General features: G+C 49.9%; 1 protein-coding gene across 3 annotated transcripts in view; it reads right to left on the bottom strand.

Moving 5' to 3' along the window:
* NSMF (NMDA receptor synaptonuclear signaling and neuronal migration factor) overlaps positions 1–17,460 on the bottom strand; it is a 47,259-nt gene extending 29,799 nt beyond the window's left edge. For 2 of the 3 annotated variants that reach the window (XM_082067872.1, XM_082067873.1), the window contains exons 1-2: positions 17,233–17,460; positions 8,660–8,721 (exon numbers count right to left, since the gene is read on the bottom strand). In XM_082067872.1, the coding sequence (XP_081923998.1) occupies positions 8,660–8,721; positions 17,233–17,339 (169 nt within the window). In that variant the 5' untranslated portion in view covers positions 17,340–17,460. The remainder of the gene's footprint in view (positions 1–8,659; positions 8,722–17,232) is intronic. The other variant, XM_082067874.1, reaches the window with a different exon arrangement.
* Positions 17,461–21,981: the final 4,521 nt, after the last annotated feature.

Here is a 21,981-nt window from a genome sequence, read left to right as displayed (position 1 = left end):
CACTGCTGCCACATTCCACTTCCTCTTGTGCCCCTCCAGAAAGAGCCCTCCCAAGTTGAGGATGTATATTTTCAGATGTTGAATCTAAAGCCCATCCTGGATTGTGCTCATGTCACCCAGGGCCTCAACCCGTCTCTGTTTGCAGCACAGACTGAACTGAACTGAGCTGGTACCGGTACAGTGTGTCACCTTATCACATTTTTCTGCTTGAGATACAACATCCCCCAGCACCACGAGGACATAAACACATCTCTGGCCACTCAGCTCAAGAAGTGACTGTCAGGACTGTTCAGGCTGACACAGCTCAGGCTGTTCCACTTGCCTCCTAGTGAAACCTCACAGTCTCCAGACGCTGTAGCCAGCAGCTGAGCGACTCTTGGACTGACCAGGAGGAGCCTGGAGGAGTCCTACAGAACAGCTGTGCCTCTTCAACCTATAGCTGATGCCTCCTGAATCTATAGCCAATGCTGCCTTGCCAGGCTTCACATGAAGTCCAAAACGCATGTCTAGGTGTAGTGAGGAACCATGTGCCTCACTGATACTGTCAAGGTGAAATATGAAAGGTGGACACGCACGGTCTCCAGCATGGACAGCTGCACCTCCTCCTTGGACTACAAGGGCTGGCACCACAACTCTAAGCCATTCAAGTGGAAGAAGCTGTTCCACCAGCCATTCAACAGCATGTCCACTGCAGGACGCGGTGTCACAGACCAACCAGTGCAGAAACTGTTCACAGGCTCCACTTGTCACCCCTCCAGGGACAGCAGCCACCACATCTGTCCTCCAGCAACCCAGACCCGCTCCAGTCCCAGCACAAACTGTGCTCTAGAGCGGGCACGTCTTGGGAAAACACCACCAAACCACTCTCTGAGATCTGCCAAGACCTGTGCTGGCTAACAGAGCCAAGCACGCCATATTTTAAATTAAAAACAAAGGCCAGTTCTAAGTACTCCTCTCAACTTGTCAAATTTAATAATCCGTGTAGGCACAATGATGCTACATATTTCTTAAGATGCTACAAAATAGTGGCTGACAGCTGCCCCGTTGCCCTGAAATTAATATTCCTATGGAAGACACGTGGCCTCACCAGAGCAAACACACAGGGTCGTGCACCTTTACCCACACAGCGACAGCACCGCGATTCAGAGACCCGAGAACCTCTGAACTCTGTCGTCTGTGGGTAAATAGAAAAATGAAGTGGCCAGAGCACAGTACGTCTGAAAATGCCGATGATCACAAGTGCAGAGAGACCAATTCCAGCCTCTGCTTTATAAGCCCCATAAAATCAACAGACATGGAAGCAGGACTTGACTGGTTTCAAGTAAGAGTCAATTCCTTACTAAAATCATGGCAGGGTTACAATTCTTGACCAGATATATTCAACATAAACGACCTGTCTGACCCAGCATGCAAAATGCAAGGATAATCCTTTCTTCCTACCTTACTTGACCTTTACTCAACGTGTTTTCTCTTGTACTTATCTAATTTTCATGGTCTACACTACAAAGGCCTGTCACCACACCAATATTCTCTTTGTCAAACAATCGGATCGTTATTTCTTTTCATTCCATTTAGCGTCTTCAGTAGCTACGCATTGGAGAAGCAACTTCATATGGAAAGGGAATGTGAAGCTTTATTCAAGACTTCTAGTTAATAAAGAATTTATCTACAGAAAAAGAATAGTATGGATGGAAAAGAGATTCAAACATCCATCATAGGGAATTACTGGCTTCTGAAAATGAATATGCACCATTCCAGGGAGCCAGTCTGCGCTATCATTCACACACACACGTACAGCAGCAGCCTGGAGACGTTACCAGTGACCAGTTCCCCTCTCTGTGCTTGCGCTGAACTGGGATCAGGTGCCAAAGCACTGCACCTGCTTCTACTATGGCATTTTAGATTCATATAATAGTTTGTTTCTGCTGGGAAAGAAGTCAAGCTGGTCCAGAAATCAATACCTAATCAAATCTGAGCCACAGGGATGTTCAGTGAAGAGAACAGAGAAACAGTAACAGGAGGTTCAGCAGTAACTGGAGCCAGCTGTGAACACCCCTGCCTGTCCCCGCTGCTCCTTCCACCCCATTCTCACGTTGCTCTTGCATCTCTCCCACAACCAGCTGCTCCATCCAACTGCCACACAGCCCAGGCTGGCGTGATTTCGGGAGCCTGGCAACAGCTCTGCTCCCACGCTCGCCTCCATCAGCAGCACCTCAGTCTCACAGCTGTACAGCTGCTCTGGAGCAGACGCATCAGGTTCCTCAAACAGATTTCTTTTCATGTTCATGCTCTACATGGATTTGTTGTGCCTGAGACACGTAACAGCAAGACGAAGGGAAGAGGATCAACGTGCCTGATCTGTAGATCTTGTGTCTATTGGTAACAGAAACATCTAAATCAGATTTTCATCACTTCCCTGTCTACCTGGGGGCTCAACAATCCAGTCCTGAGGGCAAATCCGGTTCTCACCCACCTTGTTATTTACTTGAACACACGTCGCTTTCGCTTCACTTGCTCCGCTCTGATATTTCTTTCTTCCACGCAGCACTGCCCAATGCAGTCCTCAGGGCACGTGTATCACCAAAGGCACAATCACCAATAGCAACGATAACCTGCACTGGTTAATTTGCAGTATCTTGGGAAGGAAAGAATCCACATTCTCAGTACATGTAGTTCCTGATAATGAGGCACTTATTACTATCAGATACTTACAATATGTCCTTTCTCATTCAGTAACTCTAACTCGAGCGCTTGCTGTGACCCAAGTAGTGAGCCGTGAAAGGACGTTCACATTGTCTTTCGCTGTCACGTTTCTTAGAGGAGGGAACACGCTGGGACAAGCTGACTGATGCTGTTCACAACGGTGGGGGACTCGCCGAGCCAAACCCATATCTGATGCACACTGCTTTGTAACCGCATGGGATGGGGAGTTTATAAATCAAGGCAGAATAGAGCCACAAGACGTATGCAGAAGCTTAAACAAAAAAAAGGCCCAAATTTATTACTGTATTTAGCAGCCAAACCGATGATTAAAGTACCTTAGATTTAAAACCTCAGGTCCAGCATCAGAAGCAAAGTGGCAAAGGGGAATCCAGATAAACCCTATTAAAAAAAGATCTGTCATCTCAGAAAAATATATTTCAGAGAAACAGCCCTCTGTCCCCTGCTCCACCTCCGCCGGACCTCTGGATCTGACATTTCTGATGCTGACTTTAAATGAAAGAACCGTCTCGGCCACTGAAGACAAATGGAAAGATTTTAGGTTTACAGTACGTGGACTCGCAGCATTGTTTGCAGTGCTAGGGATGAAAATGCTTTCTTTAGCATTAGCCCTGCCAGCCTCGCTGGTCTGCAGGGCTGAAACAGCCAAGGAACAGGCACGGTCAAAACCAGGAAATCTGTGCAAAATATTGAAGCATGAGGCAGGGAGATAAAAATGGAGATACAGCAATTAAAAAAAGGTCATAGTGGCATTTCAGAGTCAAGCAAGCAAATGTCAGGCACAGCGCGCGCGCTGTGGGGTCACCTGCAGCCTGGCCAAGCCAGCCCCACTGTCACTTTATGGGGCACCCTGACCCCACCGCTCCCGAGGAGGGAACATCACAGGCTTCTCTAAAAACCACAGAGAAAAGGCAAGGGAGCTGCTCCGAGAAAACAGAAGGTCACTTAACTATGACAACATTGCTCCAATTAGTCTTCTGCACTGAAATGGGCCTAGAAAACAAACCAGAGACGCTGCTGACATTGTGCCTCATAGATGAGTAACCTTTTAGTCTGGCCTGTAACATTAATGTGAATAGATGAAATTGTTACTGTGAGACATGACCCAAAGGAGCAAGTGGCAGCTCCACCGCTGGCTTTTGCATTCCCATGGTAACACCGTGACCTATGCTTTATTTACTTTATAAGCAAACAACATATTTGACAGCAAGTTTTCGGATACACTCACACCATACCCGCGCTGGCCGATCCTGGAAGCAGCCTGAAACCTTCGGAGATGAGATTTCACATCCCTGCTCTGCTCTAAACGCAGGCTGCCTGCAAGCCCCTGTGGAACACGGGCTCTTTTTAGAAAGGCCACCTCCCCACACCAGCACAGGGACGCACTGGGAGAGCTGGGACAGACGCGCTGCTGGGGTCCAGCCTGGGGATGGGGAAACACTCTCTAGAGAAAAAGGCAGACGTGGTGCTCACCCTGACCCAGACTCCACTGGCAAACTGAAGGTCTCTCTTGGAGCACCACAGGGCAGCAGCCTTGCCTCACGGCCTCATAAAAAGCACCACACGGGGGTTTCTCGAGCCCCACGGCAGTTCCTGGCGGTGTCAGAGCCTCTGTTGTGTGGCTGCTCCCCTCACACCCTCTATTCTGAAGCAGCAGAAGCCCAGGGTACAAACACAAGCGGTCCCTGCATGTGGCACAGTAACCTCAGCAAACATATTTCTCCCGCCACCTCCACCCATTGCTACTGGGCTGGGGGAAGCTCACCAATGCCCTCGTCTTCTTACACACTCACTGTTTTCACTGACGGCTGAAACATCATGCAAGAACAAAGAAAATAAGTGAATATTACTTTTTTTGAGCTCAAAAAGAAGTTTCTTCCAGTTTCAGGTAGCTATCCCCTTTGGTTTGTACTGATGCAAACCGGAGTAGTGATGCTGTTTCTGCAGGAATCACAGTGAACTTGGGTCAAGACCTGCTAGGCAGCTCTGACCCAAAGTCCCTCACCTCTGCAGCACCAAGCACGTCTCATACTCGCTGGGATCTTTCCCTCTTTTGCCCCCAGCTCACCCAGAGCAGCCAGAACCAGAAACTGCCTGATAAAAAAGTACCAGGGGACAAAACACAAAACCAAAAAAAGCCAGCACAACCCCTTTCCTTTCCTCAGCAAAAGATCCTTGTGTCCGAATCCCAACTCACCGGGATGCGTTTCTGCTTCCCCAGACAGGAGGAAGTTTCTCAAATGCTCTGCTGCTGTCATTTTCAATTTCACTGCCCCATGCCCTGCGTGTCTTTTTCGTCTCACAGTTCCAGCACACAGAAATCTAAAGCAGCATCTCAGTGTGGGGCCTCCAAGATCTAAATTGGAAGAAGGGGACCCTGGGAATGTTCAAAACCCCTTATCCCATGAGCTCTGGTGATTATTTCTTCTATGTTTTGCTCTCTTGCAGCCTTTTTACACTTCCCTTTCACAACATTTTAATCCTTTTCCCTGCCTTTCTTCTAGTTCTGTCCCAGGAGACACCCGTTCCTACGCTAAAACCACGTCACAGACAAGCTGGAAAGCCTTTGGAAAGTACCAGAAAGCTCCAGCAAGGGCTCTGGCAGCAGCCTTGCAGTCAGAACACCAAACATGGGAGAGAGCTCCTCTTGGGCACCTTCCCAGCCCTTCAGCCCGCGTGGACAGCCAGCAACGAGCAGCGGCAGGAGCGGCACAGGAGATGGATCAGCACGCAGCACCACATCCCTCCACACACCTGTGTCCCGCCAGCTGCTGCACACTCCAACCCTCCTTTTAATTCCTCAGGATATCTCAAAGATCAGGACAAAATACTGAGTGATCCCAAGGGGGCAATCACTTCATCCGCTGCCAGAAACTCATATGCCGTCACCATGCAGGTTTGTGTTCCCAAAGGGAAAACAGAAGAAAAACCTGTGTTGCCGTTGTCCCTGCTGTAACCAAATGCAGTGCACTCTGTGCGAAGCGACAGAAGAGGTAGAGGTACCTCCGCATCACCTGGAAAAACCTCCTCCAGAGTAAGATGTTGAAGAGTTGCAAAGGGACAGTCACAGTATTTCTGCGCCATGAAGTTCTCAGGCCTCACATCAGGAAAAATCGTAAGTTGTAACCGATGACATGTACCCTTCCTCACTTTTTTCTCACTACGTGTACACCTTGCAGTCCTCTGTACCTCCTGCTGATGTACCCACTGCCCCGGTGAAGGAAGCAGAAGATGGACAGACTGCCATTTCATTGAAAACAGAAGGCAAACAAAGCCTTGCAAATAACTCACCCGACATGAAAACGCTCGGACACGGCAGCTGGCCCATCCTGCTGATATACAATCCCTCTGTAGTTCTTCCTTACCACTCCCCAACTTCTCAAAACTGTTCTGCCACACACATACACACAAGCTCTCCGGAGGAGCCACCAGAAATAGACTGGGCGGTGTAAAAAAATATCCCCAAAGAATACGCTCTTTGATCTGTTGTGGAATGTGAAGCAAGAGGCAGGCTGCAAAAGCTGTTATACCAGCTACTTCCCTTGGAGTCGAGGACTCTAAAGATAAAAAAAACCCAAACGGACGATCCTCAGAGAACAAAGTGCAGCAGAAACAGAGTGAGTTGGGTCAGTGTCTGCACACTCGGCATCTCCATCCAGCCAGCGGGTCTCCTGTGTTTCCACCCTTCTGCCAAGGAGTTGCATTAGCAGGTAAAGCAGCAAGAGAGCTGGCATTCCAAAGATGCACAACCACCTCATTTTCTGCACAGGGATTGTCCTCTGCAGGGACAGAGGTGGGTTCTGGCTCCTGGATCTGCAGAAGAAGAGGATCCTGCCCTTCCCTCCTCTGTTTGGGCCTCCACTGTCCCACCGAAGGCTCTGCCCCTTCCTGCTCCTCAAACACCACAACCCTTTTCCCTCACTGCATTCATCAATGACTTTAAACCTTTCTTAAACCATTTTTTTCTAGACTATAAAGTACTGAAGTCAAGGCCTGACTCCTTCCATTCAAATTTAAGCCAGAGCCTCAATCCCAGCTGTAATCTGTTGGCAATGCGGGGAGCATCCACACATACAGCTGGGATTATTGCAGCAGAAAGAAGGTTTATCCCACCAGGTGAAGACACGGTGAAAGCCCAGAATGGCACAAACACAGACATTCACGCACCAAGAGCTCAATTGTCCAGTGTGCTGAGCTTCCTGGACCTAAGCCACCAACACACACAAGTAGGACTTTAACCACAGGACATTGGTGGACTTGTCCAGCCACAACTGCCTCTCCCTGCACCCCTCAGCCGAGCTGATGAGTTGGGGCAGATTCAGGTACTTCTATATATGTGCTGCCTCTTCAATGTATATAAAGAAGCCCTTTGTTTCACTGGAGTCACCAGATGAAAGCTCATCATCCAGCTTAAGCGCTCTGCTGAGCCAGAGGTGAAGCTTGTGAAAGCGATACTGAGATATACAGAATTTGTGCAGGAAGGAAAGAGTTGACTTCTCCATTACTGGACTACTGGGACAAACAAAAGGGAGCCAAATTTTCCACTCTCAACATTTATAGGATAGCAACCTTCCCACCATGGTTATATATAAAGAAATGTTACAGGCTGTGTTAAATTATACACTGCAGAATCTCAAAAGATGACTTAAAAGTGATAATTCTTTTTTTATTTCCTCTTTTATAAACATTTAGAGTCACTTCTAGGCAACTTTCTTTATTTCCATGTCAATACTTAAGGATCCCATAAGGATTGTGGCATATCCACGTGTACCTCTCGCTGCTTGATTCTTATCTGGGGCAACTAAGTTCACTTGGATTCAATACAATCTCAAGCCTGATACACCGAGGGGGTCAGCGGGTAGGAGGTTTCCCTGGATTGCGCACAGATGTGGTACCTGCAGAGAGGGCTTAAGCGCTGGTCTGGGGAGCCCCAAAAAAGTCAAAGTAAACTGCAATACATTGTTTTAAAGCCCTTCCATTCACACAGTGAGCACAATTCAGCCAAGGACAACTTGAAGGTCATTAGAGCAGATCTAAGAAAAAAGGCAGGGACTCACTCAGCTGGTCAATGAGCAGAGTGACTGGGTTTGCTCCTTTAGCAAGTGGTTCTAACCTTTCCTGCCTTAGAGGTTTTAACACACAGGCACACACAAAATGATAACATGACTCTACATTCTATTTAATAACTTTATCCCCTGCAAAACAGTTCAATGCTAAAGAATAATCTGCTGCTTGCTCACAAAGGATTTTCTGTGGATTCCACAGGATTTTCTATAGGTTTTGTAGTGAATTTATTTCTTTTCTCACAGAGAAGACACAGCTCTGTTAGAAATGAGTTTCTCCCGTGTCCTCGTGGCCATCAAGCAGAACTCATCACAGGCTGACAGGGGTGATTTCTACATCTACAAAAATAACAGATTAGCTACCATGTGCTGGTGTCCTCAACCAGACAAGGCAAATCTCATTCTAACCCCTGTTGAAGGAAATCCTGGGAATAAATCCAGAGGTCACCTTTGCCAGCAAAGACAGATCACTGTTCATACACCAAGCATGTCAGTTAACAGTATAACTCACCTTTTTTTAAATTCCCCAGAGAAAGTAAGACCCAGGAGTGACAAAGCAGTGCAGAAGCCTTGTGCAGTGCAGCCACTTCCCAGGTGAAACTTCTTCCAAGGACACCAGCTCTAGGGGTGAATTTATGACAGGGCACTTGTCCACCAAAACTGAACTCATCCCCAGAGCCCACCCAACCTCTGAGTCACCAAACTGCCTTTCCTCCTCATTTCAGACATCCAGACGGTGACTCCTCCTGTCTCTCTGCTGCCGAGGTCTCACATTAACCCTTTATATGATAAATAGATGCACTTTTATTCTAAAGACTATTAATAAACAGGTGCATGCACACACAGACACAAACATGGTATGTCAGTTCTCTTACCTGAGCCGTTTCTGCTTTCGGGATGGTTTTGTGACAGATATTCTCCAAAAGCCCTTGCTGCTCTGCATATCCAAGCATCACGGGAGGCAGTAAGGGAGAGAAAGAGACACAGGGAATGGTTAAAGGCCAAGCAAAGAAGGAAGAGTTCAATGAAATGCTCTTATCCTGCAGCTGCCATTCCCTCATCTTCAGGTGACACTGATTTAAATGTAATGCAATAGCAGTGCAGAACCTCAGTTTTTCCCTGGATGAATGGGAAAACAGAGTTGGACTACAAGCCCAGCTCTACTTTTGTGTTTAGTTTCTCTGTTAAAACTGAAAAAAAAATAGAAATGCACGTGCATTAATTGGCCTTGTTTCTGTGATGCACACAGGAGCTGGGTGAGTGTCTGAGTTAAACACTGCCAGCAGGGCAGAGGTGTCTCCACCCCGGTCCAAACCATGGCCCCAACCTCTGCTGCGGTTCAAACGCTCCAATCTGTGAGCCAGCCCAGCTTAGACATTAACGCTAATACCATTTCACCTACCTTGACCCCAAGCTCTCAAGCACCAGCTATGTCAGTATTTGGATTAATGGGCAACCTTATTTGAGAGAACCCCAAACACCCCACAGAAGCAGTTGTTGGTCCTCTGATGGATTCAAGTCCTGAGGATGACTGAGATGCTACCAAAATTTATTAAGAATCAACCAGGCAGGGTGAGCTCAACCCTTATCACACCTCAAGGCCCACATAAGAGAGCAAACCTATGAATATTCCAACCACAGCAAAGCTTTCTGCTTTCAGCCCACACAGGAAAGGAATCCTTGGTCAAGGCACGCATTCCCTGGTGTACAGCAAATATAACTTCCAGTCTCCTATTGCCAGGATATTTGTAACACCCTGCTGCGTGTCCTGCCACACCAAACCAACCCGTGACTGAACACAGCTAATACCAGCTTTTCCGCAGCCATGTCTTCTCCCCAAGTTTGTAGAACAATCTCTCCAAGGTCTGCAGCATCACGATCAGGGTGATATTTGCCAGCAAACAGTCCAGCATGGGGGCTCGTGAACACCGAGATGAAACAGCCACCCACCTGCTTGGCAAGCCAAGCCAGCAAACCCAGCAGCCAAGCGCTCTCAGCCAGCAAGCACACCAGCATCTCTTGGGGGAGAACACAAATACTTGCAGCAACAGGGAAGACTCTCCGTGCCAAAGCATCGTGTCCTTGTGTCCCCTCCTCTCCCTTCAGAGGTGCTCAACCTCACAACATCCCTCTCCAGTTCAAGCTGCCACTAAAGGCCACGCTCGTTACAGCCATTAATCATCTACATAGGAAATGGCTTTGACCTCCAAAACAATCTTCTGCTTTGCTACCCGATGCAGCAGCGTATTCTCACCTGTGTAGGCAAGATTTTCTCCCACTGCTTTTCTACACCTCCTTCCAAAAGGAAAAAGATTAACAAAGCTACAATATACCTCCCAGAGCGACTGGAGCTGAGTGGGAAGTCCATTTGTCATCCACAGCCAGCAATAGGGGATCAATATGAGCGATGAAGAAAGAGTAATCTAATCTCCCTGGGACGAAATTTCAGCACAGCCAAACACAAAATGCTTCGGAGCTGTGCAGGAAGCAAGGTTTAACCTTTTGTGCCATTACAGCTAACACACAGAGCGGAGGGTTTTCTGTTCCCAGCTTCTTGCCTGTCTTGTACCAGATTGTACCTTTAGACACCAGCTGGAGGTGGCAGTTGCCGAAACTGTCCTCCCCAACACCAAAGCACCCCCAGGGATGGCCATGCAGAGACTGTCACATGAGGAAGCTCTACAAGTAGTACGAAGTTTCCACTATGAAGAACAAAGGGATGACCATCATGGTTCACCCATACAGACTGACCAGCGCCTCGTGGATGTTCATGCACTCATTACGTTTCTATTGGGGCAAAAAGCAGGACTTGGTCCTGGGGTAACACACAAATGTAAAGTTGGGAGCTGGACTGAAGGTGGTTAAAAGATGTGTAGATGTGGTGCTTAGGGACATGGTTTGGTGGTGGACTTGGCAGTGTCAGGTTTACAGTTGGACTCAATGATGTTAATGGTCTTTTCCAGCCTAAATGATTCTATGATTCTAACATCAGGCTATGCAGCTACAAGAGCACTCCTGCGCTGCTCCTGCACTCCATCCTAGAGGTGGTTAAGGCTCAGCCAAAGCCACCGCTGATCTCAGCTGGCACTGGCACCAGCCCCGCTTGGAGCAGGTGGTTGGGCTCTAGACTTCCCAGACCTCTTCCACCAACATTTCTGGGACTCCAAGGCTTCCTATGAAAACGTCTGTCCTTGCCAGGCATCATCAACGCATTTCACAAACAGGGTGCTTACACTCTTGGGAAAGATTCTGAAGCTCCTCATGTGTATCAGGAGTCATTCCATGTAGACAAAAATAACAACGAGCAAGTTCTCAGGTAAATTATCACTGAGAGAACATGGCAATTTACACAAGAAATGCTGAAATGTGATGATAAAATTTAGCCTGTAACTAGTTCAAAAGCTCCAAGAGCACGTTAGCCCATCTACCATTCTCTCCACTCAATTCTCTGCCAATGCCTGAAGCTGATGTGGCTGCCTTAAAATCAGAATCAACTCTTCACCCTTCGCCTGCAAACCACAAGCTCAAAAAATTAGTACCAAGCACCTCCTGAGACCCAAACTGCAAACAGCTAACACAGAGCCAGGGAGGAGCACTGTCCTCCGTCCCACCTCGATCCACGGTGAAAACAGGGTCACCTGCAGCTGTGCCACAGCCGCTCCATTGTCCTCCGACACCACAGGCCAGCCTAAGAGCAAACAAACGTGGACACTTGATCACAATTATCTGGCAACAGCTAATAAGGTAATGAAGCCTGCACGGTACAATGTGCAACAGGGGTTTTCCAGCCAATTACACTGCAAACTTCAGGCTCATTTTTTTGCCTATTATCTCAGTGGTTTCCTTCTCCATTCCCGCTTCCCAAGTGGCACCGACTTCTCCTTGGCCGTGCCTCACTGATCTCCCACAGAGGGCTGAGTGTGTCCTGTGCCAAGGGGACTCTGCAGCCAACCAGCTCCTCATGCCCAGGCTCCCCTCGCCAAGCCCTTTGTGCCCATTACCACCCTGACTGTGCTCCCAGTCACCCCAGGTCACCAGCAGCTGCCATTCACCCCCTTCTCTTCAGCCACCCGCTGACTTGATCAAAATAAAGTGAGAGCAAAATTCAGACAGATGGTAGCTGCTCCATTCATCCCATTCTTTACTATTTCTTTTATTGACACACTGTATTAATACAAGTCACACAGTCATGCTTTTCTCTCAGCTCAGTTTTGCCTCCACTGTCACAGCCAAGTTCAAGTCCCGTCACGGCTTCTGATGGCGTTGGACAGAAAACCTTTCAACTGGGCTCAGAACAGAGACACCTCAGGATAGCTTAACTGGCAAGAGATAAAAAAGGAGACTTGTTTCATATAAATGAGATGAAGTACAAGGTGCCTTACAGATCTGCGTGCTGACGAGCTATAACCCGAGTGTATGACCCCGCAAAAGCTGCATACAAATGAGCAGGTAGTACCGAGTGGTGATCGGCTGCTGACATGAACAAGTTCAGCCCTGACTCATCCAGGGAGAGGTTTTCATTTCAGTGGCAGATCAGACCTGCACGTTACATAGGCTCGATTTAACAAAAGGACATCAACCAGGGACCACAGCCTTAGCACGCTGCGCTACTGAGCCTAACCAGTAAAGACCAGACTGCCATTGCCTCAGAGAAAACACCACTATCTTCTCCAGCTTCTTCTCCATCAGAACGACTCCAAGAATGCGGAGGGTGGGACAGGGCAGCACAACACAGGCAGCAAAGGCTGCTGCCCGTCCGAGGGCTCTTTTCAGCGCTCACGGTGCATTAGGTGTCGAAGGGCTGGAAGAGAAACTGGCTGAGATTTTGCAAAGAAGCACAGACGGTCTAGACATCCATTTGCTAGAAGGAGGAAAGCCGCCAAATAACAAAGATCTCAATTACAACGTGATGAGCATGGAATAGCCTTCATGTCTCTGAAATAATCACATCAACAGGATACAAGGGGCCTTGATGCATACGAGCAGCTAGGAGAAATTGATGCACACAAATTTATGCAATCCATCAAACTGACACTGAACCGAGCGAAGAAATGGGTATTGAAACACTCAGAGGTACGCGAAAGACCCAAGATGATTCAACTTTGAGCAGAGCAGCAAGCTTAGCAAAACCTGGACTATTCAGCAGTATTACATGGAAAAATAAAGAACACCCACCACCTTCTCGTGTTCCTCCTGAAGTAATGCCCAGAGGAGGAGAGCAGGAATGTGTTGTGACAGCACCTGACAGCGCTGCACCTCAGGAAAGCTCCAGAGAACAGACCTGCATCATCCGGACCCGCGTCCTCCCACAGCAGCAATCCTGCTCTCGTCACCGCGCGGGGGGACACCGCCAGCACCCCCTGTTAACAGCTCAGTCATTACACACCGCTCACACCTGCCGTGTTTAAACCTAATATCATACCCCAACAAAAATCAGTTTTCTGAAGTATCTATGGAGGGAGGTGGCCGCGGGAAAATTTTAATTTTAAATTTTAAAATGCTAAATTCTCACTCTCCAGAAAAGCAAATCGGATGTCAGCAATGGATCTTAAAGTCAAAGACCCCAAGATCTTGGTGGAATTTACAGTCACAAAGCCTGGAGAGGCAGAGCAGGAATAAGTTAAAAGAACAAGGTAATCAAAGCCCAGAGAGTTCATAACACCCACAGAAAATCCACAAATGGAAAAACGAAATCTAGACTCCATGAAGAACCCCAACCTAAGACAAAATTGTTCCTGGAGCAAGAAATCCACGATAAGGAACGTATTCAAGTACCCTGGCATTTTTCAGGGCAAGTTTTACCCTTTACGCTTCACCGCCTTGTTTAAACCCACTCCCAGCCCTCTCTGGTGAGTGCAGGGGGAGCAAGACCAACTCTTACCTCTCTGTGGGGTATCTCAGACTAGACACCAAAGTACTGAAATTGGGTAAGAAGAACCACACGTTCAACTGAAATATTTCTTGTGCTAAACTACAGCGAGGAGAGACGGTTCTGGAACGCCCAGCAAAAGTCTCGTGTCCGTTTGCTCGCGCTATCACACACTCCTAAAGAAAAGCTGTAGGCCAGAGTAACACAAAGCAGAGCTGCAGGAAAACTTATTTACGGCCACAGTTGGGGTGCCAGCATTGTTCTGTAGGTGTCAAGGCAGCAAGGACAAAGAGGGCCAGTTTCTCAAGGCTTTGGATCATCTGTGCCCTTGAAAGTGTGCTGAGGAAGCTGAGGAGCGTGTGTCAGACACCACAGGGGCCAGGACCCCGAGAAGAACCAGCACAAAGCCCCACGGCAGCAGCCTGGGGGCTGTCGGCGCAGGGGCAGCACCAAGGTCACACCTCAAGGACAACTGCACCGTCCCTTCAACACTCGTGCCCCGGGAGCTGCAAGGTGAAAAAAGCACACACAGGAATGAAAACACAGCTCAACGGGGAGATCTCGCACGAAATCACTTCAAATTTCACCAAAGCAACAGCACTAAGCCACGGTCACTTTGCGGTGCCGTATGCAGAATCGGTGCGCGGTTTGCTGCAACTCTCCCAGGAGAGGACAAGACGACAGAGACCAAAGTTCGCAGCATCGCAGATGCTCTCGACAACGCCAGCACAGAGCAACTGTGCCATTATTTTGTAAGGAGCTATTTAAAAGACCTAGCACACAACAAACTGCATGGAGCTTAATTAATTCTCCTGGGACTGGAGACTCCCCTGAGTCGCTCTGCAGAGATTTTAATTTAGGAATCTAGGGAGCTTGCACCTTCTGCTTAGATCACATTACTCACTACAGCAAACAAATGATGCTCCCCGCTCAGTAAGAGAGAGAAATGTGCGCACACACACACACACACACTCTTCAGCCACACGTAATAAATATACATTAGGGCCACTTGGACTTGCAACGAGTTTCAGGAGGTTATTTTTCTCTCAAAAAAAGAAAAGCCAGCAGAGCTATGAACAGGGCAGAGCTCAGGAGGTGCAGAGAAACAATTGCAGGGCATCTCCTCCTGCAGCACGAGAACAGGATCCCCCCGCCGCCTACCCGAAACCGCAGGGGACCGATCACTGCAGCAGAGCCACCCACAGAGGTGACCCAAGCACCCAGCCCTCTTGGGAAGAGCAGAACTGTCTTTGTAGCCTTATCTACTGTCCTGCAGAGCCTTCGCGCTGCATGTAAGGAAGATAAGGACATGGGGACACAGAGGTGGACCCAGGGCAGAGCAGAGGATGTAGTGATGTGCTCTGGGAAGCCCAGAGGAACCTTTCAGCAGGTGGGTCATCACCGCTGGAGAAATCCTGCGGGTGGCAGAGCCCTCACAAGGCAGGAACAGCAGGACAGAGGCACATTGGCAGCGCCTGTCCCCACTGGCACCTTCTCCATGCAAGGAGGCAAGTCAGGGAGCTCCTCAACAAGTTCTTTGCCCTCCCCAAACGCTATTTCAATTTGGCACTTCTAGGGCAGGGTATGAACAGGGAGACACACGAGCACCTGTCCTGTGCCATGGTCTGCACAACCAGACACCCCTCAAGGACTTCACGTTCCCCAGCCCAAGCCTGCTCAGCTAACTTTTTTGGTCAAACCACCCCAATTCTTACCACCAAGAGAGATCTCAGAGCTCCCACATAACAGCAGCAGGTCAGTAGTTGGAACAGGTATGTAGCAAACCAGAATCCCAGAGACACCTCTTGGACTCTACAGAGTTGATACCACTTGAGTGGCATCTGACCATCCTGGTGTGGGCTCAAAGTCCGTCACATCCAAAACACATTAGTCGCACTCAAACAGCCACTCTAACATTTGAAATCTTACTGATTACCAAATACGTTGCTTGTGCGACTGTCTAATCCCACACCCAGAACCCCATTACAACAGTTCTGGTGCACTTTGTGTCATTTCTGTATATCCACCTGGCTGAAAAGAATCCTACTTCCAGATCTTTGAATGCCACTGAAAGCGCTCTGGTTTTTGTTAGGGTTATGAACCACGGAGAAAAGTTCCAGGCTCTGCCCGGACAGCTTTCTCCAGAGGCACTTCAGACATTGAAGGATAGATTTCTTTACAATGCAAACAGACATCTTTGGATCTCTTCGCTTCAACTCATAAGACTATCTTTCCTCCTGGCACAGCAGAGATGCCATAATGCCGAGTTACAGTCACAGAGAGGTGGCTGAGATCTCTCAGCTGCACAGATCAAGTCCTACACATAACTCCGGGTTATTCTGAAGCAATTCTGTCTAACACAAAGGAGGTGTTATATAACACAGTTCAAAAGTTTATTTCTTCCTATTTTTTTCAGTAGCAAAGAGCGAGTCTAGATGTGGCAGAGACGCTGACAGACCTGCCTGTTCGCACAGCTGTGCTGTGGGAGCAGCCAAAAGCTGCGCCAGTGCCCCAAACAGTCACCGGGTGATCGCTGTGACACCTGCACCGCAGCGTGGAGAAGGGTCCTTCCCATCTCTCTGGGCAAAGGGCACCGCAGCAACGCCCATCTGCAATAGCTTTTTAAACCTGCATGCAACATACACATTTTCCAGGTTCTCCCATGTTTGATACTAAAAAGCACTAGGATCAGACAGTAAGTGAAATTCTACACTGTAAGACAAAATACAAACGCAAAACAGGCACAATATAGAACCCCAATCTTTTAACTGGTCAAGGCAGTGGCTTGGGACGCTGCCGGAGAGAGATGCCATGCAATGGGTTTTCCATTCAAAGGAGCATGACCCCTTGAAGAAAGCTGCTGACTGTGCCGTCGGACACACAGATGACATTTCAGCTGATGAAAAACCACTGAGCAAACTGACCACACTTCCAGTTCCCAAAGATTAGACAGACCCAGCCTTGACCTGCTCCTTGCAAACCGAGGAAATAAAACCTGCGGATGCTGCTGGCCGGGCTGGCAGCGAGAAGCACAGACACCTTTGGAGACAAACCAGCTCTCCCAGGGCTGAGGGTCCGACCTTTGGAGACAAACCAGCTCGCCCAGGGCTGAGGGTCCGACCTTTGGAGACAAACCAGCTCGCCCAGGGCTGAGGGTCCGACCTTTGGAGACAAACCAGCTCGCCCAGGGCTGAGGGTCCGACCTTTGGAGACAAACCAGCTCGCCCAGGGCTGAGGGTCCGCTGCGTGCGGGGAGCACGGTCACCCCCAGCCACAGCAGGCGGGTGGCTGCTCTGGGGGTACCGTGGCGAGGGGGCCGAGCGGGCACATGCCGGGCGCCTCCAAGCTCTCGCAGCCCAGGCCGCCACTCCCGAGCCCCGGGGGGAGCACCTGCCCGGTGGCCCCGCACAGCCCGGCCCTGCGGGACACGACCCGGGGTCGTAGCAGCCTCGGCTGGTCCGGAGGGCCTCGGGGCCTTCCCGCAGCTCGGCGCCCCCCGCACGGCCGGGGGCGGGCAGGGTCCCCGCAGCGCGGAGCTCCCCGAGGCGGGGCCCGCCCGCCCGCGCCCCCGGCACCCACCTCACTTTGGCCGCCACCGACGACATGGCCTCGTTCCTCAGCGTCTTCCTTTTGGACACGGCTGTGCCCATATTCGCGCGGGGGGACGCCGCCGGGGGAGCGCTCATCGCACAACCCCGCGGCTGCCCATGCCGCGGCGGGGCCGGGTGCGGGGCGCGCCGCCGCCCCTCGCTGCCGCCCGCCTCTCAGCGCCCCGCCATGCCGCGGCGCCCCCGGCCCGCCCCGCCGCGCTGCCCCCGCCGACTGCTGCGCTCCGCCGCGGCCGCTGCCTCCTCATTGACTGCGGCAGGAGGGAGGGCCCGGGCGCCGCCCGCCGCCCAGGAAGCGCCGCTATATTTGGCCGGCGGCTCCCCCCTCCGCCCCCGCCCGGTGACATCATGGCGGGCCGGCCCCGCCTCAGGCGGGCGGCTCGACCCGGCGACCCCCGGCAAGGGCAGTTGTCCCCACCCCGCGGGTCCCGCCCTCACCTGCGGGGCGCGTCCGGCCGGTGGCGAGGGGAGGCCGGGGGGTGTTCCCTCCGGGCTCCCGGCAGGAGTCAGACCTGCAACCTGCAAAAACGCGGTGATTTTGCCATAAAACTAGAGGTGCCTTTGACAGAACAGGTAAACGTTTTATGCACGGTCAATTCTCCACAGCTGGGTGCTCTGTTGTAGCACGGGTGGGCGCTCATGGGGTGGACACAGTCACCAAGGTCACGCCATCAGGTTCTGAACACACGTCTCTGAAGGAATGACACCAATGCCCGTTCTCCTCTGGCTCGGTCCCCTCAGCCCATCCTTGCTCAGCACCACCGTCCCAGAGCAGGTCCCAGGCTGGCTCAGGATGCTCCTCGAGGCAGCAGAGCCATGAGGCAGAGCTGCGTGTCCAGACACCTCCTCGTCCCCAGTGTCACCTACCAGAGAAAACACCTTCCCTGGGCTCATCGAATGCTTGAAAACACACACAGTGCAGGAGCTGATGGGCCATTCGGTCAGCTAAGCCCCAGGGATTTTCGTTTCACAGAATCATGGAACGGTTTGGGTTGGAAGTGACCTTCAAAGCTCATCCAGTCCACCCCCCTGCCATGGGTAGGGACACCTTCCACTAGATCAGGTTGCTCCAACCCCGTCCAACCTGACCTTGAACACTTCTAATGATGGGGCATCCACAGCTTCCCTGGGCAGCCTGTTCAGGGTTTCACCAGCCCCATTGTAAAACACTTCTTCCTTATCACACAGTATCACAGTATCACAGTATGTTTGGGATTGGAAGGGACCTCAAAAGATCATCTAGTCCAATCCCCCTGCTGGAGCAGGAACACCTAGGTGAGGTCGCACAGGAACATGTCCAGGCGGGTTTTGAATGTCTGCAGAGAAGGAGACTCCACCACTTCCCTGGGCAGCCTGTTCCAGTGTCTGTCACCCTCACTGAGAAGAAGTTTCTTCTCAAATTTAAGTGGAACCTCTTGTGTTCCAGCTTGATCCCATTACCCCTTGTCCTATCATTGTTTGCCACCGAGAAGAGCCTGGCTCCATCCCCATGGCACTCACCCTTTATATATTTATAAACATGCCTAACCTAAACATGTCGTCTATCATTTTAAAACCTTTGTTCCTTATCCTGTCACTACAGACCCTGTTAAAAGCCTTTCTCATTCTCATAAGCCCCCTTTGTACATTGAAAGGCCACAAGAAGATCTCCCCAGAGCCTTCTCTTCTCTGTGAACAATCCCAACTCTTCCAGCCTTCCTTCAGGTGGAGGGGTTCCAGCCCCCACATCAATTTAATGGATGTAGGTTTTGATCCCTAGGAGGGTCTGGGAAAGTGCTTTTCTTTGAGAAAGTATTTTATAAATCTGTTTTCACCTGAGCGAGTGGGGGCAGGAGGTTTTAAAACACTATTCACAATATATACAGAAGAAACACTTGAGGGGTCCCTTGGCTCTGTGAGCGAGCACACAAATCCCAGGAATGCAGAGCTAACTCATTCACCAGTATTTATCAGAAGTAGAAGTTTTATAGATAATTAAACTTCCTACAAGCTTTGTGAAAAGAGGCAACTGAAGGAGGGAGGGACAGACAAACAGACGCATCTTGTCGCAGCTGTACCTGGGGAAAGGCTGTAGCATAAGCTCATGTTCCACTGTCCTCCAGAGACCCTGGATGGAAGAGACCCAAATCTGGGAAAAGCTTCAGTCCTCTCCATACACTCCAAAGGCAAATCTTCAAGAAAACATATGAGGATTTGAACAAATTAAATCTAAATATCTGGTCTGTTAATCTACAAATTGAAAAATAAAGTCATTTGTGCAGAGAGCAGGAAAAAAGATGAATAAGGTACCCAACTACCCTGGTGTGTGGACACCAGGAGTGGGATGTAAATACCTCGTCAGCTGGAATTTTATCAGAGACTGGGGAGTTCACAGTGAATAACAAACTTTCAGAAATGTGTCTTCGCTCAGACCGAAGCTGTAAGCAGATAAAGTGCTGTGTGTGCAAAAAAAGAGACATCACCCTGCTTTTTAGCTCAGCCCAGCTGACCGAAGGCGCGATGCTAAGTGACATTGGCTGCTCCATCACTGCCACCGACCGCGCTGGCCTCAGCGTCCCGCTCGCCCCGCAGAGCGGCTCTTGGACATGAGAGCTGTTCCTTGGGACTCCTTTAAACTTTACGGTCTCTATCCCGTGTGCTAAGATTGGCAAACGGATTTTAGGGCAGGTACGCGTCGGTCCTGCGTGTTGGCAGCAGGAGTGGGAGAGCTGATGCGTGCTCGTCTAATTCGATGCTGGGTCTTGCTTTGTGCCACTAGGAACACAGAGATCTGAAGGTGCACAGTCAAAAGAAGGGAGAAAAGAGAAATACATGAGAATACTTTAAAAATAAGGTCAGCCTGAGCTTTTTGATCCCCCTTTTTCCTGCATAATTAGAGGGGGGGAAATGCTCTTGAAATGCTCTTTATGTCTATGCTTAAATATTTTGTCTCTTGTGGCAAGTGCTATCCTTTAAAAACGCAAACAACAAAAAACCCCCAAAACTAACAGAAAGATTGACTCTCTCCCTGACATAATCCCCAGCAGATCTACCTGAAAATACCCCAAAGTTGCTCACAGTGACATTCTCCAGGTGCAAAACAAAACCCAGCGTCAGCGCATTAAATTCCTTCCCACAGGAGATGACTCCATTAAACTTCAACTCATGACTATCCCCCCGCCCTCACCCTGTGTTTTGTTGCACAGTCATGTCACCACAGAGTTTCTACAACAGAAAATGAGAGAAAATCCATCTGTTTTCAGGGAGCACCTTAAAAAGAACTGTGGAGAATTTGCACCATGCAAGCAGTTAGAGTCTCAGTGAAGCGGTGTCCAGTATTGTCAATTCTCAAAATTAAAAAGCGGGGATGCCTCCACCTTCACCCTGTTTTTAGACCACTCTCTGTCACATTTGTGCGTCTTGGAGCTCTTGTGAACTCTCCCTTGTCCATTCCCCAGCAAGGTCTCGCTCTTCAAGGCTGGGGAGGGTGCAGCCCAGTGCAGGGCTCACTACAAAGGCACATGGGCTGCTCAGGGCTTGGCCAGATGGCTTTTGAAGAGGATGGAGATGCCACCACCACTTTGGTCCATGTCCCAGGGCTGCATCGCTCTCACAGGGAAAGATTTTTTCTTTCTGTCTAATGGGAATTTCCCTTGTTGCAACAGTCACCTCTTGGCCTGTGTGCCCTTGAGAAGCGCCTGGCTCCATCGCTCTGTCACGCTGATCCATCACCCTGCGGTTTCCCCTTTCACGCTCTGCTCCTTCCCCACCTTCATTTAGGGTTTTTTTTCCCTGCCTTTGGGTTTCTCAGCGGTATTTGGGGGTCTGGGTTCCCCCGGCGTGGCACAGAAGAGGAGGCAGCACAGTGCAGCTGGAAGACGCCTTTGCTTCGTGCTCGGAAAAGAGTCAGGCGAGCCAGGCAGACTGTTCCCCATCGCTTCTCCATGGCAACGGGCCTTCCAGACGCACACACGTAGGCAAAGGGGCCGAGGAGGCAGGAGCATCGCGGTCCCTCCGCCCCAGCCCCAAACCTGCACTCATGGGGCTCTCCCTGCTGAGCTCACCCCAAAACAGCTTCCAAAATAATCATGGCTGGGCAGAGAAATGTTCCCCTCCTTCCAGCAGTGAAGGTGCAATATCCCAAAACACAACCCAGGCAAAATTCATCCTGGCCAGTGATGATTTTTGTCCATAGAAATGCATGACACTTGAAAGATCTGGTATCTCAGCATCCTGTCAAACCCAACAGCACGTCTCTGCCTCCTGGGCAGCCTGGAGCCCCAGACCTGGTTAAGTCTAGGTCTTAGGTCAGGCTGAGATGGCCCGATGATTCTCATACTTTAAAGATCCAGTCTTTTTATGTTTAGAAAAGCCAATTTTATCAAAACAAACAAAAAACCCCTATGTATATCCTGACAATATAAATGCAAAAAAAGAGAAATAAGGCAAGACAAAGCCAGTCACAGGAACAACCTGCAAAAGGCAAAGGCAAACAGTAATAAATTCTTCTTCAAACACACCAGGCACGGGAAGCCTGTTGGAGTCTGGAGAGTCAGAAGTTGGCCGCAGTGCAAGAGGAGCATTCGTAGGAGATAAGGTCAGAACAGAAAAACAATGAACATTTTGCATCCGCAGTCAGTGAGGAAAAGCTCGGAGAGGGTCCTGTGCCAAAAGTCATCTCTATATGGACGTGGCGTTGGATTTGGCTCATAGTCAAGTGTCAGCAGAAGTAGTTGAGGAA

The sequence above is a fragment of the Streptopelia decaocto genome, assembly GCF_964273445.1.
Source record: "Streptopelia decaocto genome assembly, chromosome: 17".
Classification (NCBI taxonomy): Eukaryota; Metazoa; Chordata; class Aves; order Columbiformes; family Columbidae; genus Streptopelia; species Streptopelia decaocto.
The sequence above is the reverse complement of the archived record's forward strand: the minus strand, read 5'-3'. Positions and strand labels throughout refer to the sequence as shown.